The sequence below is a fragment of the Taurulus bubalis genome, assembly GCF_910589615.1.
Source record: "Taurulus bubalis genome assembly, chromosome: 2".
Taxonomy (NCBI): Eukaryota; Metazoa; Chordata; class Actinopteri; order Perciformes; family Cottidae; genus Taurulus; species Taurulus bubalis.
The window spans coordinates 3,061,494-3,076,081 of NC_136590.1; the positions used below are offsets into that span (position 1 = coordinate 3,061,494).

At 43.3% G+C, this 14,588-nt stretch overlaps 1 protein-coding gene across 1 annotated transcript; it reads right to left on the bottom strand.

The window, feature by feature from the left end:
• Positions 1-2,784: 2,784 nt before the first annotated feature.
• On the bottom strand, positions 2,785-14,304 carry c1qtnf1 (C1q and TNF related 1). The gene is made up of 4 exons (XM_079233809.1): positions 14,081-14,304; positions 5,958-6,109; positions 4,906-5,021; positions 2,785-3,666 (listed from the first exon to the last, which is right to left on the bottom strand). The coding sequence occupies exons 2-4, from the start codon at positions 6,107-6,109 to the stop codon at positions 3,116-3,118; spliced, it is 819 nt and encodes a 272-aa protein (XP_079089935.1). The 5' UTR covers positions 14,081-14,304; the 3' UTR covers positions 2,785-3,115.
• Between the last annotated feature and the right edge of the window lie 284 nt (positions 14,305-14,588).

Sequence of the window (14,588 nt, forward strand, 5' to 3'; positions counted from 1 at the left end):
TGTTTTTGTCTATTTATGTTTCACTATTTGTTTTGTGTTTTTTACTCCTCCATCTTTTAATGTGTTTTTTTACTGTGTTTTATTGTGTTTTTTAAACTGTGCAGCACTTTGTGACCTCTTTTGTCTGTGAAATTTGCTTTATAAATACTATTATTATTATAATTATTATACTTCAGCGGCAAGACAGCGGTGATGACAGGCGGAGCTTCTCAAAGAATTTTTTTGCAAGCGCGTTATTCGTGTATTCTGTGCATTGACTTTGCATGTATCTTCTAATTTTGGTGTGAACGCAGCATGACCCTGACCCTGACCCTGACCTGGGGAGCAGCCGTGCAGCAGTTCCCTCTGTGCAGCAGGAGGAAGAAGAAGAAGAAGAAGACCTCTCTGCAAACCAGCCGGGTTGAGAACTCACACATAAAAAGGCATCTCGCTGACTCCCATTCCATCAACCATGTGATTGTTACTTACCTGCTAAGTCCTCTCCTACACGTTGTTTTAATTACTTTGTCGATCCCGTTGAGTGATGATTAACAACACTGCAACTTCTCCTATTTATTTTTTCCCCCCAGTCCTGAAAATAACACATTCTATTGAAATGATGTATTGATATTGTGAGCAGGGCTTTGGGAGAAAGTTAGGCCGTAACATCAATCTTGGACTGTCTCGTGTACAACAAATGAGGCGGCGGATGAGAGGCTGTGTTCATGTTTTGTGTTCAGCGAGTTGAAAAGCAAAGTGGTTGTTCGTCTCACACGGAGAGGAGATTAGAGACAGCCTCCACGCTGCATTAGCAGAGATCCAGCTAATGGTCATTGTTCAGGAATACAAACGCTGTTAAGTTTCCTGCATGTTCAGCTGACAGCCGCGTTTCCGACAGACGGCGAGGGTGCCGAGGCCCCTGGTGTCCGCGTTATTAATGTTGCGGATAGCGCGCTCGCTTCAGGGCGGAACCACAGTCAAGCCTGCCATCGTGTGGCCATCGGTGACATCACCACTTCAGAGCGCTCATACAGGAACGACTCCTATCTGCTTCCCCCACGTCACAAAACACTGTTTTCACATCAACAACTGCAGACTTCACACATCTTTATATATATATATATCATGTAAAAGATGAATTTTGCTGACATGACAGAGAGCTAATTGGAACAGGAGACCTTCAAGTGTGATGTGTAATGTTTAGAGTGAAATGTGAGATCATTTAAATGCTGCTGCTTCATGATCACTGACGCTCACTCAGATCTCCACGCTGCACTTGAAGGATGCGCTCCCGGTTCACATCAAAGGGTCCATCATGCAGCTGTGCCGTGTTGTTGTCATGCGTTCATTTCCCAGACATTTGAAAGGCTGAGCGTAGAACAAGTGGTGAGCAACAGGAAGCAGCCGGTCACATGGACACTGAGCAGCTTCCTCCTAAGAGCCTCTGACGCACACTTCCTCCTAAAAGCCTCTCAGCTTCACGAGGATCCTGACGCTCGCCACGCTTTCTTCTTCAGGACGTGTCCTCGGGCGAGAACTCAAGACCTGCTGACAAAATAATCGGTTATTACGTTTTCTGCAGTTGTATCGCAGGATTCAAAAAGCATAATTTTTATCTTTTTTAGTGCTTTCTAATAATTATCCTCATTATTTTACGAAGCATTAATGTATTTTTTAAATATATAAACGCGTTACGTTTCAACACTGAACAAGTAGCAGCATCCCATGCATCTTTTATTCGTGTCATTTATATATTTATATTATAAATATATTGATATAGTAAATATGGCCTTCACTTCCTGCAGAAATAACTCTCCTTCAGAACTGATGGCTTTACAAAATGATTATCATACTTCCTAAGTATGATTATCATTACCTCCTCATAACCTCCTTTTATACTTAGCAGATAAAAGGAGTATGTGTTGACCACCTCATTTAAATATATATATATATATATATATATATATGCTCTTCCAGATTTCACACAGCTGAATACATTTGTGGAGCCAAAGACTTTGTACATTATTGTGCCGTTTGAACATCAACCAGATCGCAACACTTTAAAGCGTAAGTTCATAAATAATGTGTTGGTTGGTTCATAATAATCAGATCAATTTAAAATCCTTACAGCTCTCTTGTGTAGCGCGGAAATTGGATCAGTGTTGATTTAGTGTGTGTCTCCCTCCGCGCAGGAGGTAATGTATGAGGGAACAATATTCAAGATATCTTTAGTTTGATACAATAATTCAACAGGTTTTGACATTTTTGTATTTACATTATCAGTTATCAAGCTCCCGGAATGTATTTTCATCCCCTCGTTCTATTTTTCACATTGTTTACCATAACTTTACTTGATTCTTAATTTGCCGGTAGACGTTTGTTGTCAGCGTCAGTGTGTGCACACGGCCCTGCAGCCTCATGTTCAACGCACACACACCTTCACTTTACGATGTTCTCAACCTTTTGTAACTTAAAGCCTGCTTCTGATTGATAAGACATTTCCCTGGACCACCTTCCTTAAATAAATGAGGCAAAATGAGGGAGAAATATGTGAAAGGTAATGATCAGAATAAACATGTTGCTTACTTTGGAGCTTCCATTTTGTGTGTCTGCACCCGAGGGAACCTTCAACTGTTGTAAAACATGTGCAGCCACATTGTAAATTACCAAAAAATACAAAATTGGATCTGATTGAATAATGTGGCAGTACCTCTGTGGCCCACTAGGTGTCGCTCTGAGGCCACAGCCCGCTTCACATCTGGCCTTATGTTCCATTTAAACCAGACATTGTGAGATGTATGCTTTGTGATATGCTTTTATGTTTGAAAACATATACATATGTTAAATATTGTTTTAATAAGACCAAATAAATGCATTTAGGTGGAGATGACAGGCTTTCTCATTCTTTTCATTTCCTTTCAACAGTTAAACTAAATGCATTTCCCGTGCAGTGAGCAGGATCTCACCAGTCAAACAAGCAGAATGTATTCTAGCCTTTCATATTAGATTCAATGTTAGAAGTATATAAGCTACAATTATCAGAACACTAACAACATTCAGGCTCCATCTTGTGGCTTAAAGTTGTACTGCAGATGGAAATGTTAAACGGTTGTTGTTTTGTTTGATGGTTCCAGCTCTACAACTCGTGTTTGGGCTTAATCAGGTGTCCGTTGAAGGTGATGTAAGTGTCAAAGTCGTCGCTGAAGATGGCGTTCTCCCTCTCGCCTTTGAAGAGCCTCACCCAGACCCGGTCGTCCCTCTCCAGCTGCAGCATCAGGCTTTGGCTCTGCATGACGGAGCGGTCGCTGGGCTGGGCGTAGAGGATCACCGCCTCCCGCTCGTTGTGCATCACGTGGAGGTACGTCTCCTTCTGGTTCCACGTGTGCACGTTCAGGCTGAAGTAGTAGACGCCCGGCACGTAGCAGTAGAACTCCCCCGTGAACATGCTGAAGTGGCCGTAGAGGTTGACGAGCTGCGTGTCGAACACCAGAGTCTGGTAGTAGTCGTTGGAGTGGAGGCCCTTCTTGCGAGCCACGGAAAAGGCGGCAAAGTGGGACTTGCAGGGCTCGCCAGGGAGGCCAACGCCGCCTCTGCTGCCCTTCAGGCCACCGGGACCCGCAGCACCCGTCTGACCAGCTCTGCCGGATTTACCATGAGGTCCTCGCTCACCCGTATCGCCCTTCTCACCTAGAGCAGCAGAAACAACACTTTTAGTTTCCTGCTCAGGACAGTCCCCTCTGTGCTCAATGGCTACTGTAATGAATTGATGTACATTTAAGGTGGATTTACAGTATTTCATCATACCTGTAACATACACCCCCAGCCACGCGGCGCCCATTATCGGACAAAGAAAAGAGACGAAGTGATCTCCTGAACCACAACGTTCATTAACTTCATTTAAATTGCTGAAATACAGTAAAGCCTTGTGGGAAAAGTTCTAGCCGAACAGAACAAATTAAACTTACCGTTAAGTTTATGTATTTACATAAATTACCCCGTAGCCTCGACGTCACTTCAGGGCGGCGGCCGTAACGTTTCACCAGATCGTTCATAAGTATACTTTACAAAGTCGGATTTCAATAAAAGAAACCTCTTTGTAACCCTACGAGCTTGTAGGGATCTAATACAGTTTTTTCTTGCTTCCGTGTTCCGTTTTTCGACTGCAGGGGAGGTTTCTTAGACTGCGTCACACGTCTTAAGCAGAAATGAATGCAAATTGTAATACCCAGCATGCACCAAACCAATGATGTTTAGACATAAAAGTTATAACTTTTACATTGTTTAACCGAACGACACAGTTTTTTGATTAAAACTCCATGGTAACTCCCCAAGGCCATTTTAGGTTTAGGTTTTAGGTCATTATCTTTACAAAGACGGGTCTTAAACTCTGTAGATTGTTTAGGCCTTGAAGCATGCATCTGGAAAAACTTGGGGGTCGACTCGAAAAGGGATTTTTGGGAAATCCTGCTCATACCATGCTGCATGTTCATAGTTAAACACAAGTTATTTACCACACAAATAGCCTAAAGTTATTATTATTATTCATCCTTTTGAAGCATATGCTGTCCTTGTGTACTCCAGTCTGCAGCGCATGTGTGGTGAAGCACTGCCCTACAAATGACCACATAATGAAGTCAAAGATATTGTTATTTGTTTGGTTTGAGAGCAGCTTTAATAGTGTCTTGTTACGGTCTTAATACTGTACCTATAAATATGTATGGTGCGGAAATATGAAGTTAATGATCACTGACAGAAGGCTTTGTTGTTCTGGGCCTTTGAAATATAGCCAGGACTTTACGAACTAGAGTTCATCAAATCAAAAAGTACTGTCTGTCACCATCAGCCACTTCAAATCAAAATGCTGTATATATCAGTGTAACCTTTCATAACCAACACCAGTTCAATACTGTATTGAATGTGGTTTACCTTTGAGCAGAGTGATGTTGATCTGTGGGACTATCCGGTACTGTGGGTGCTGGTTCTGATGGGGACTCTCCTCTCCCGGGTCGCAGCATCTCCGACACCCCCTCACCTCTCCGCTCCTTTACAACCAAAGCAAGTCAAACAGAAGCTTTTGTCTTTCTGATTTAACTTGCTCTTACCTCCAAAAGTCTATGAATCTTCAAGTCTAATTTCTTCACACTGCGTGCCAACCGGCTAGATGATGTCACAGACATTTCCCTCATATCACGTCACAGGAGAGCGTTCCCTTCTGCTTCCAGACTAAGTCTAAAAGATACCGCCCTGTTACCGTCCCTGATGAAGTGCTTTGTGAAACTGGTTCTCCAGCACGTCAGAAACAACCTCCCAGTCATGGGCGTCAGCGTCACAAACAACCTGACACGGCCCTCACATCTCCATCCTGGTGGAGAAAGCTCGTAAACGGCTGTAGTTCTTGTTAACCTTTACCGAGGAGCAATAGAAAGCTTCCTGGCTTGATGATCACATAGAAGGTGCTTATTTTTAGTAATGTAACGACGTCATGAATCAAGTCCATTTTGTCTTATCTTAAAGTTACATAAAGGAACTTTCCCTCTTATGTTCTTGCAGCAGGGTTTAACAATCTGCCCCATGCAGTCCTGGTTCTCCTTGGCCTCCCTTCCCTCCAGCCGGCCCGGCACCACGGCCTGGGCCTCCAGCAGGACATAAATACAACTGTGACAGTCGCCTTGCCCACGGGGAAGGGCATCCTGCCCACCTCGGTATGCCGATTCCTTCAGAGTTTGTGTTTTTCACTGAGCATGTGACGTCATATTTACACAAGTCGGATGCTCTCTAGCCATAGAGAATACAGGGTGTACCTTTCCTCAACCAAAAGAGTGTTTTAGTGTTTCCTATGGAGAATAAAGGGACTACAACTGCACTTCATTATGCACCCCTGTGTTGTACAATGACATTTATGTCATATTTCAGTTGTGTTCTTTCCATTTTTTATGGATTGGATGCAAATGTAAGCGCCCGACTGGATGGAAAGGTACCTGGCATCTTCATGGTGGTCCTTTTTTGTCCATTTTTTGTCCATTTGGTCCCGACTGGGATCTGGATCTTTTCCCTCATCATAGAGGGTCCGGTGGGGGTCCACTGGACCGGCCCAGAGGAGCAGCATGGCCACCACACAGGCTGTGGTCATCTACAATACACAAGAACAGTGTTACACACACAGACACACATATCAGATGATGCTGATACTGTTCAGTTTAAGTCAGAAGTAAAGTTTAGGTATTTTAGTTTCAACTTCTTTTTCAAAAAGCATATATCACTACAGTACAGTGGTGGTTTAGATGATCTTCATGCACCAACAAGCTCATTGCAAAAAACATATATTTGAATTTGAACTCAAGAGTCCACTCAATGCATAATGGTTATGTGAGGACACAGTAACAGGCCTGGTCGTGGGTTACAAGGACCGTGGGTTACAAGGACCGTGGGTTACAAGGACCGTTTACATTATGATTTCGTGGTGGTACGGATTATTTTCCAGGAGTTAGAGAATAAAGAAGCTGTCTTTGTTCTTGTGAAAATGAAATGACTTGAAAGTTCAAAGAGTTCTTGGCCATGCGGTCCACCCACGGGTGAATGTGGACGGTCCGGAGGTCCGTGTGTATAAAGCAGAGATTAGAATCAGAGGTCAGTCGAGGGAAAACATGAGATTCATTGAGGATTAAAGTTTCCACCATGAACCCACAAGTCTTTGAACTTCACCTCGTAGGACATTCCCGACACACACACACACACACACACACACACACCACCTGTAATGCGTGGGGAAGATAACAGAAGAAACCACGGGGTCAAACATCGTGGGCTTCAGAGTCAGCATGCCTGCCCAATGTTCAACTAACCCGAACCCCCAGCCGTCTACTTTTACTCCCCTCACTGCGCCCCCTTAAACATCAGAAGGCCATCTTCGCCCTCATGACCAACCTGTCTGGAGTCCAGCGTAACAAACAAATGACGGAAGCAGTCATCCAAGTAACACATTTTCAACCACCCATGCGTTTTGCACTTCTTCCTACTTTACCACATTGTTTCTAGTTGCTGCAACTGTGGTGGCCAAAGTACCGATGCTTGATGGGGAAGAATACGTTGGGCCTCAGGATAGGAAAGCCCTCTTACTCAGACGTTTGGGTTGGGGCTTCTCCAAATATGTGCTGGGTTCACTCCTCTGCCTCTGACAGAGAGCAGCAGTGCAGGGAAAGCATATCAGACTGCTTTAGAACCTCAGACAGAGCATCCCGGAGAACATAACAACTGTCCGCTCAACTCCAGGCAGTCAAGAACTGCACATTATTTGCAACCAGATGTTAGAAACAAATACCACCAATCATTGTAGTTCTTTTGTGACACTTTGCATAGCGGTTGCAAAGCAACAAAGTGGAAAACACGCAAAGATTGGGGTGATGACTAACAATTATCTGGAAAAAAAGCGTCAGCTAAATGAAATGTGATGTAATTGTTGAACTAGTGTTCAGTAGCACTGACTAATCGTTGAACTCTGTTCTAGTAGCAGCCATTGCGGATTTCTTTGCTTTCCCAGCTTTTCATTTTCTCTCTGTGATTTCAGGGTGTCTCCTTTTAGAATTTCTTCCTGTATCCTGTCCATTTCTTCCAACCACTTATCCACACTTCGCTTACCCAGTAAATGAAAACGGTCCTTGATTATCAAGGACCGTTTTCAAAAAAACATTTCTGTGAGTCCAGAAAATCAGTCTCTAAGCCATGAAAATAACAGATTTAACTTTCATTTAGGTGGTGTTCCACTTTAGGAAGATACCCTAGATATAAACGTAGCATTGGTGCTAACGTTGTGTTTTTTTGTTTCGTTCAAAAGTCCCTTCACGTCTGAAAATAAACGTGTTGCTACTTTATGTTAGTATTGTTAGAAATGTCCTTCTTAACACGTGAAATGCAAAAAAATGGTTGTGGTTATCCCTGAGACAAGTATGGCTGAAACAATTTGGTTTAGACCTCCATTTTTGAGCCATGGTTCTTCGCTCGTAACGTAATGAGAATCCAACTCTCTGTGTTTTAGCCATTTATAAATGAATTACTGTGGCCTGAGTTTTAGAACCATTTTACCCGTAAGTAAAACTCTTAAAGTTACTTCCTCCATTCTTTACTCACGTCCTTCTGGGAATCTGGGTCTAAATGCCCGAACAGAAAGAATGTGTAAAGTCATGGCCAACACCATGGGCCAGTCCATGTCAGCTGAAAGGTGCTATATACATAAAGATAATAATCATTGTGTGATTGTGGTGTTTATTATGTAGTTTAGCGTCTACAAAAATAAAATCCTGAGAGTTGAGAGTTTGAGTCTTTTTCTTTCCCCAAACAAACCAAAAGTAGATGTTTTCCCGTGGCCTTTAGCCGTTTCCCATCTTTGTAAATCAGATTCCACCTCTGTCATAAGTGTGTTGCAGTGGTTTGGGTGTTGATTAAAAACCCCAAGTATTTGCTCTGAGCCACAGGCATGTTACTCATGGAGGTCAGCTGTCTCGCAGATGCATTGTGTTGCATAAGGAAGATTCAGCCCAGTGGATTTTATCACCCCATCTGACTGAAATGATTGAAAATGTTGAGAAGGAGGGGAAGAGACTGAGGGCCGTCACAGAAGCACTCACCACCACAGAGACGCGGCGTTACGCATATAAAAGGTTCTTGACTGACTGATTGTCCAACGGCTTTAAGGGAGAGCAAACAGAGGGGAGAGAGGCACAGATCTACAAGAAGCCGGCAATTGTCGAGATGATTGCCGTCAACAACATTTCATCAGCGTTCGAACAAACAACTTGAATCACTGCGGTGAAATGACAAAACCCGTGAGGCGGAGTCGTGGCCAGTAAAAACGCCATTCCAGGCGATCAATTGCCTTCTCTGCGCCGAGAGAGAGACGGTTTTGAAGAGTAAGCGTTGATAGAGAAGTCGGCGATATGGAGCAGCCGGCTCACTGCGTTGTCGGTTTTTGATGAAACCATGTGTGATCTCAATGGCTTTTCTTTTTTCTTCATTTCAATGGTATTCAATCAAGAGACCAGAACTTTGGCAAATAACTAAAAAATCTGTATTCCTGTGGGTTTAAAAAGATGGAGCAGGACCGAAGATATGTTTGATGGATCATACATCATAAATTAATAGAGGTTATGTTTGCTCGTCTTTCACTGGGTTCTATTTTAGTAAGTAGCTTGGTTGCACATTGTTAAGATAATACCATTGCCGAAGTCTGCGTCATGCCCAATGTCATTTGTTGAGATCCTCGCTGTTTGCAATATTTGAATATATAGCAATCTGAATTTATTTAGGTTGGAGGTCAACCCAATTGTTTAATCGCTAATGAAATAATGATGGTCTCTTTCCTATGAATTCATTTAATTGTTCTTTCATTTTTGATGGAATTGTTATTTTGCCCGTTAAAAGTAGTTAAAATTACAGAACGCAACGTCAAATAAATCTGGCGAAATGCTATTATTGTGCCATTTACTATTGTTTTTGTATAAACAATTGTCCACTCGGTGTCTCTCCCAGATCTGTGTGTTGAAAGGTTGGGCAAGGATTGCTGTAAAAAAAGATGCAATGACATGGTTAAATATATTCTGTAATCTGCACCTACATCCTTTTCCAAAAAATACATTTCCAAAATGAGGGGAGATATGAGAGACATTTAGGCCTCACAACATCAAGTCAATGATGGATTATCATTAAGGATTAATTAAGGGATAACTAAATGCATGACATTAAAGCCTCATTCATTAACCATATTAAAACTGTTTATTTACTAATACTATTGGCATAATGTATTAAATAACTATGATATTGACCCTTTGCTTTGCCCCACCCATTTCAGAAAGAAGCAGACAGGCTATACATGTGATTGAAGGATCTATCCAGGATGAAACAGGTTAGAAAACAGGATGAAGATAGAAGCTAAAGTGAACCGGGGAGAGGAATCCTCCTCTGTTGCTCTCCTGAAGGGTTCTTCCCTTCTTTTTTCCCTGTGAAAGGGTTTTTACTATATTTATTTGGGGAGTCTTTCCTGATCCGATGTGAGGTCCCGGGACAGGATGTTATGTGTACAGATTGTAAAGCCCTCCGAGGAAAACTTGTATTTGTGATTTTGGGCTATACAAAATAAACTGAATTGAATCACCTGGAGATGAAGAGAAGACAATGACATAAAGGAACAACAGCGTTCCTTTAAAGCCGACTATAGACTCCACCATGTGTGCATCAGAGGTCCATCGACAGACTCCATCAAATGCATGAAGTGAAGTGCAGGTCATCTGTGATGCTGACTGCGACTCACTCCACTCTGTGGCCCGCTGGCCAGGAGGTAGCCACAACCGAATGTTGGACCTCGCCGTGACTTGCAGCTTTTTATTATAATTTTTTCGCATGAAATAATATCCAACCCTTTCTTTTTAACCAGCAGTTTTTGAAATATAAAAACAATGTGGAGAGCATCTGGACGGGCCGAATCTGCTTTGACGGATAGCGAATAAGACTTGACGGGGAAAACATTGGCAGAAAAATCAAATGTTTTTCCACTTCAATCATGGAAAGACTGTGCAGCCTGTCACAGACCCGTAAGAAGGCCAGGGAGGCATTGATGCCCGCCTGCACCGCTCCATCTGATTTCCCTGTTTTTGATGTATAAAACTCTATGAAGGTCATCAAGGGATCTCCAAATTCCAGCCAAGGAGTCAGTGTGGTGTCCAGTATACCTGCCCAGACTCCAGATACAGTAGACGAATGTGGAATATTCCACAAATCAGAGCCCGATATTGGCATAGAGAGCCACACCATTGGCGCACAGGTTTTCACCAGCGCAGTCGTGACATCGCCCATTGGTTTGTGGACTGCCCTTTTGCTGTCGCCATCTTGGATTACAGCCGATCATCTTGACTTTTTGCAACCAGTGATTGGAAGTGACCATATCTGTACTGCAGAGGAGCCGAATACGGCTCTGGTAGCGATGGCCGCCCTAAAGCATCCCCTGCTTTATGGTCTGATTGACTCTAAATGAGCATAATTTACTAAATGAACATCATGCTGTATTGAAGAAGACTTGAAACGAGAGATTGAGACATAAACTCATGTTCACAATGTTTACTGAGGGAATTATTCCAGTGAGAAGTAGAGTCATTTTCTCATAGAATTCCATACAATCTGAATTTTTGCAACTGGAAGAAACTTCATGAACACTTACTTAAGTTTAAAATGCTGCACACTACAACTCCCCACACTGATCCAGGAACACTAGCAGAGCTCACCTCAGGACGGGGACCACTATAGATGACCTGCGTTAGGACTAGGACCACTATAGATGACCTGTATTAGGACTAGGACCACTATAGATGACCTGCGTTAGGACTAGGACCACTATAGATGACCTGCGTTAGGACTAGGACCACTATAGATGACCTGCGTTAGGACTAGGACCACTATAGATGACCTGTGTTAGGACCAGGACCACTATAGATGACCTGTGTTAGGACCAGGACCACTATAGATGACCTGTGTTAGGACTAGGACCACTATAGATGACCTGTGTTAGGACCAGGACCACTATAGATGACCTGTGTTAGGACCAGGACCACTATAGATGACCTGTGTTAGGACTAGGACCACTATAGATGACCTGTATTAGGAGTCCTAATACAGGTCATCTATAGTGTATAGTGGTCCTAGTCCTAAATTAGGACTAGGACCACTATAGATGACCTGTATTAGGACCACTATAGATGACCTGTATTAGGACTATAGTGGTCCTAGTCCTAAATTAGGACTAGGACCACTATAGATGACCTGTATTAGGACTAGGACCACTTTAGATAATAATAATACATTAATTTTATATAGCGCTTTTCAAAATGCTCAAAGACGCTTTACACGGGACAGAGACAAACAGAACAAAACAAAACAAAAGAAAGACAATAGAGCAAACAAACAGAACATCCCCGGCTCAAAAGAAAACTGATGACCTGCGTTAGGACTAGGACCACTGTAGATGACCTGTGTTAGGACTAGGACCACTATAGATGACCTGTGTTAGGACTAGGACCACTGTAGATGACCTGTGTTAGGATTAGGACCACTATAGATGACCTGTATTAGGACTAGGACCACTGTAGATGACCTGTGTTAGGACTAGGACCACTATAGATGACCTGCGTTAGGACTAGGACCACTATAGATGACCTGTATTAGGACTAGGACCACTGTAGATGACCTGTATTAGGACTAGGACCACTATAGATGACCTGTGTTAGGACTAGACCACTATAGATGACCTGTATTAGGACTAGGACCACTATAGATGACATGTGTTAGGACTAGGACCACTATAGATGACATGTGTTAGGACTAGGACCACTATAGATGACCTGTATTAGGACTAGGACCACTATAGATGACATGTGTTAGGACTAGGACCACTATAGATGACCTGTGTTAGGACTAGGACCACTGTAGATGACCTGTGTTAGGACTAGGACCACTATAGATGACCTGTGTTAGGACTAGGACCACTATAGATGACCTGCGTTAGGACTAGGACCACTGTAGATGACCTGTGTTAGGACTAGGACCACTATAGATGACATGTGTTAGGACTAGGACCACTATAGATGACCTGTGTTAGGACTAGGACCACTATAGATGACCTGTGTTAGGACTAGGACCACTATAGATGACATGTGTTAGGACTAGGACCACTATAGATGACCTGTATTAGGACTAGGACCACTATAGATGACATATGTTAGGACTAGGACCACTGTAGATGACCTGTGTTAGGACTAGGACCACTATAGATGACATGTGTTAGGACTAGGACCACTATAGATGACCTGTGTTAGGACTAGGACCACTATAGATGACCTGTGTTAGGACTAGGACCACTATAGATGACCTGCGTTAGGACTAGGACCACTGTAGATGACCTGTGTTAGGACTAGGACCACTATAGATGACATGTGTTAGGACTAGGACCACTATAGATGACCTGTGTTAGGACTAGGACCACTATAGATGACCTGTGTTAGGACTAGGACCACTATAGATGACCTGCGTTAGGACTAGGACCACTATAGATGACCTGTGTTAGGACTAGGACCACTGTAGATGACCTGTGTTAGGACTAGGACCACTATAGATGACATGTGTTAGGACTAGGACCACTATAGATGACCTGTGTTAGGACTAGGACCACTATAGATGACCTGTGTGTTAGGACTAGGACCACTATAGATGACATGTGTTAGGACTAGGACCACTATAGATGACCTGTATTAGGACTAGGACCACTATAGATGACCTGTGTTAGGACTAGGACCACTATAGATGACATGTGTTAGGACTAGGACCACTATAGATGACCTGTGTTAGGACTAGGACCACTATAGATGACCTGTGTTAGGACTAGGACCACTATAGATGACCTGTGTTAGGACTAGGACCACTATAGATGACATGTGTTAGGACTAGGACCACTATAGATGACCTGTATTAGGACTAGGACCACTATAGATGACAACTTTTCAAAGAGATATAAAATGTGTGTGTTAAAAGAGTACCCATAATGAAATGTAGGGGCCGGATATTGCAGCAGCAGTTGACAGCTGGAGATCAGGGGTTCAGTTGGACTAATTCCTCTTTAAAAACGGCTCAGTGCCTCAAGAAAAGCTGATCGTGAAGAACAGAGACAGGCTGCTGTTCATGTTGTCCTGTTGTCCCCTGAACCGATCACTGGAAGAACGAGGCATTCAGGGCCCAACACCTGGGAATGATTCGCCCTGAGTGTTTGTATCTGGACATTTATGATAGAGTGGAATGTGTTTTCTTTGTGCGTGCGTGTGCGTGTGTGTGTGTGTGTGTGTGTGTGTGTGTGTGTGTGTGTGTGTGTGTGTGTGTGTGTGTGTGTGTGTGTGTGTGTGTGTGTGTTTGTGTGTGTGTGTGCAGGCCAGCTTTTTGTCAGAGAACAACAACAACAATAACCGGATGCCATCCTGGATCTTGCTTCATGAGATATATTTAATAGATTCACACTACAAACCACTAGTGTTTGAACTGAATAGAAAGTTGTTGCAAAGTAGATCCGTCTTACTTTTGTTTGTTCTCGTCCGGTGTCTGTCTTCTGAAAGGCGTCTGTGTTCCCCTTGGCTTCTGTCCCGTCCTCAAGTCATTCTGTATCTCCTCGATGTGTCGGCCACAAGGTCTTGCCCCTCCAAACAAGTGGAGGAGTATAAGAGAGGAGGAGGAAATAGGGAGGGAAAAGGGACAAAACGAAGGAGAGAATGAGAGTTAAGCAACGCTTAATGGTTCTGAGGAGGAGGAGGAGCTCTGAGCCCAACTTAACCCAAAGGGGGGAAATAAAAACACAGATAAGAAGAAACACATGAGTGGTGAGGTGGGAACAGCAGAATATAACCCAAAGGAAGGAGCACGGCGGGACATAGCGGGACACACCCTGTGTCCTTTCCCAGCAGACGTCTCCTCACTATCTCATTCTCTGACAACAATAAACAGCTGCTTTGAAACTAGGCGTCAGAAGAAAGCTTGTCCTCCGTTTGTGTGGTCAACAAGTCAACAAGTGAACACCGACGCCCTGGGCT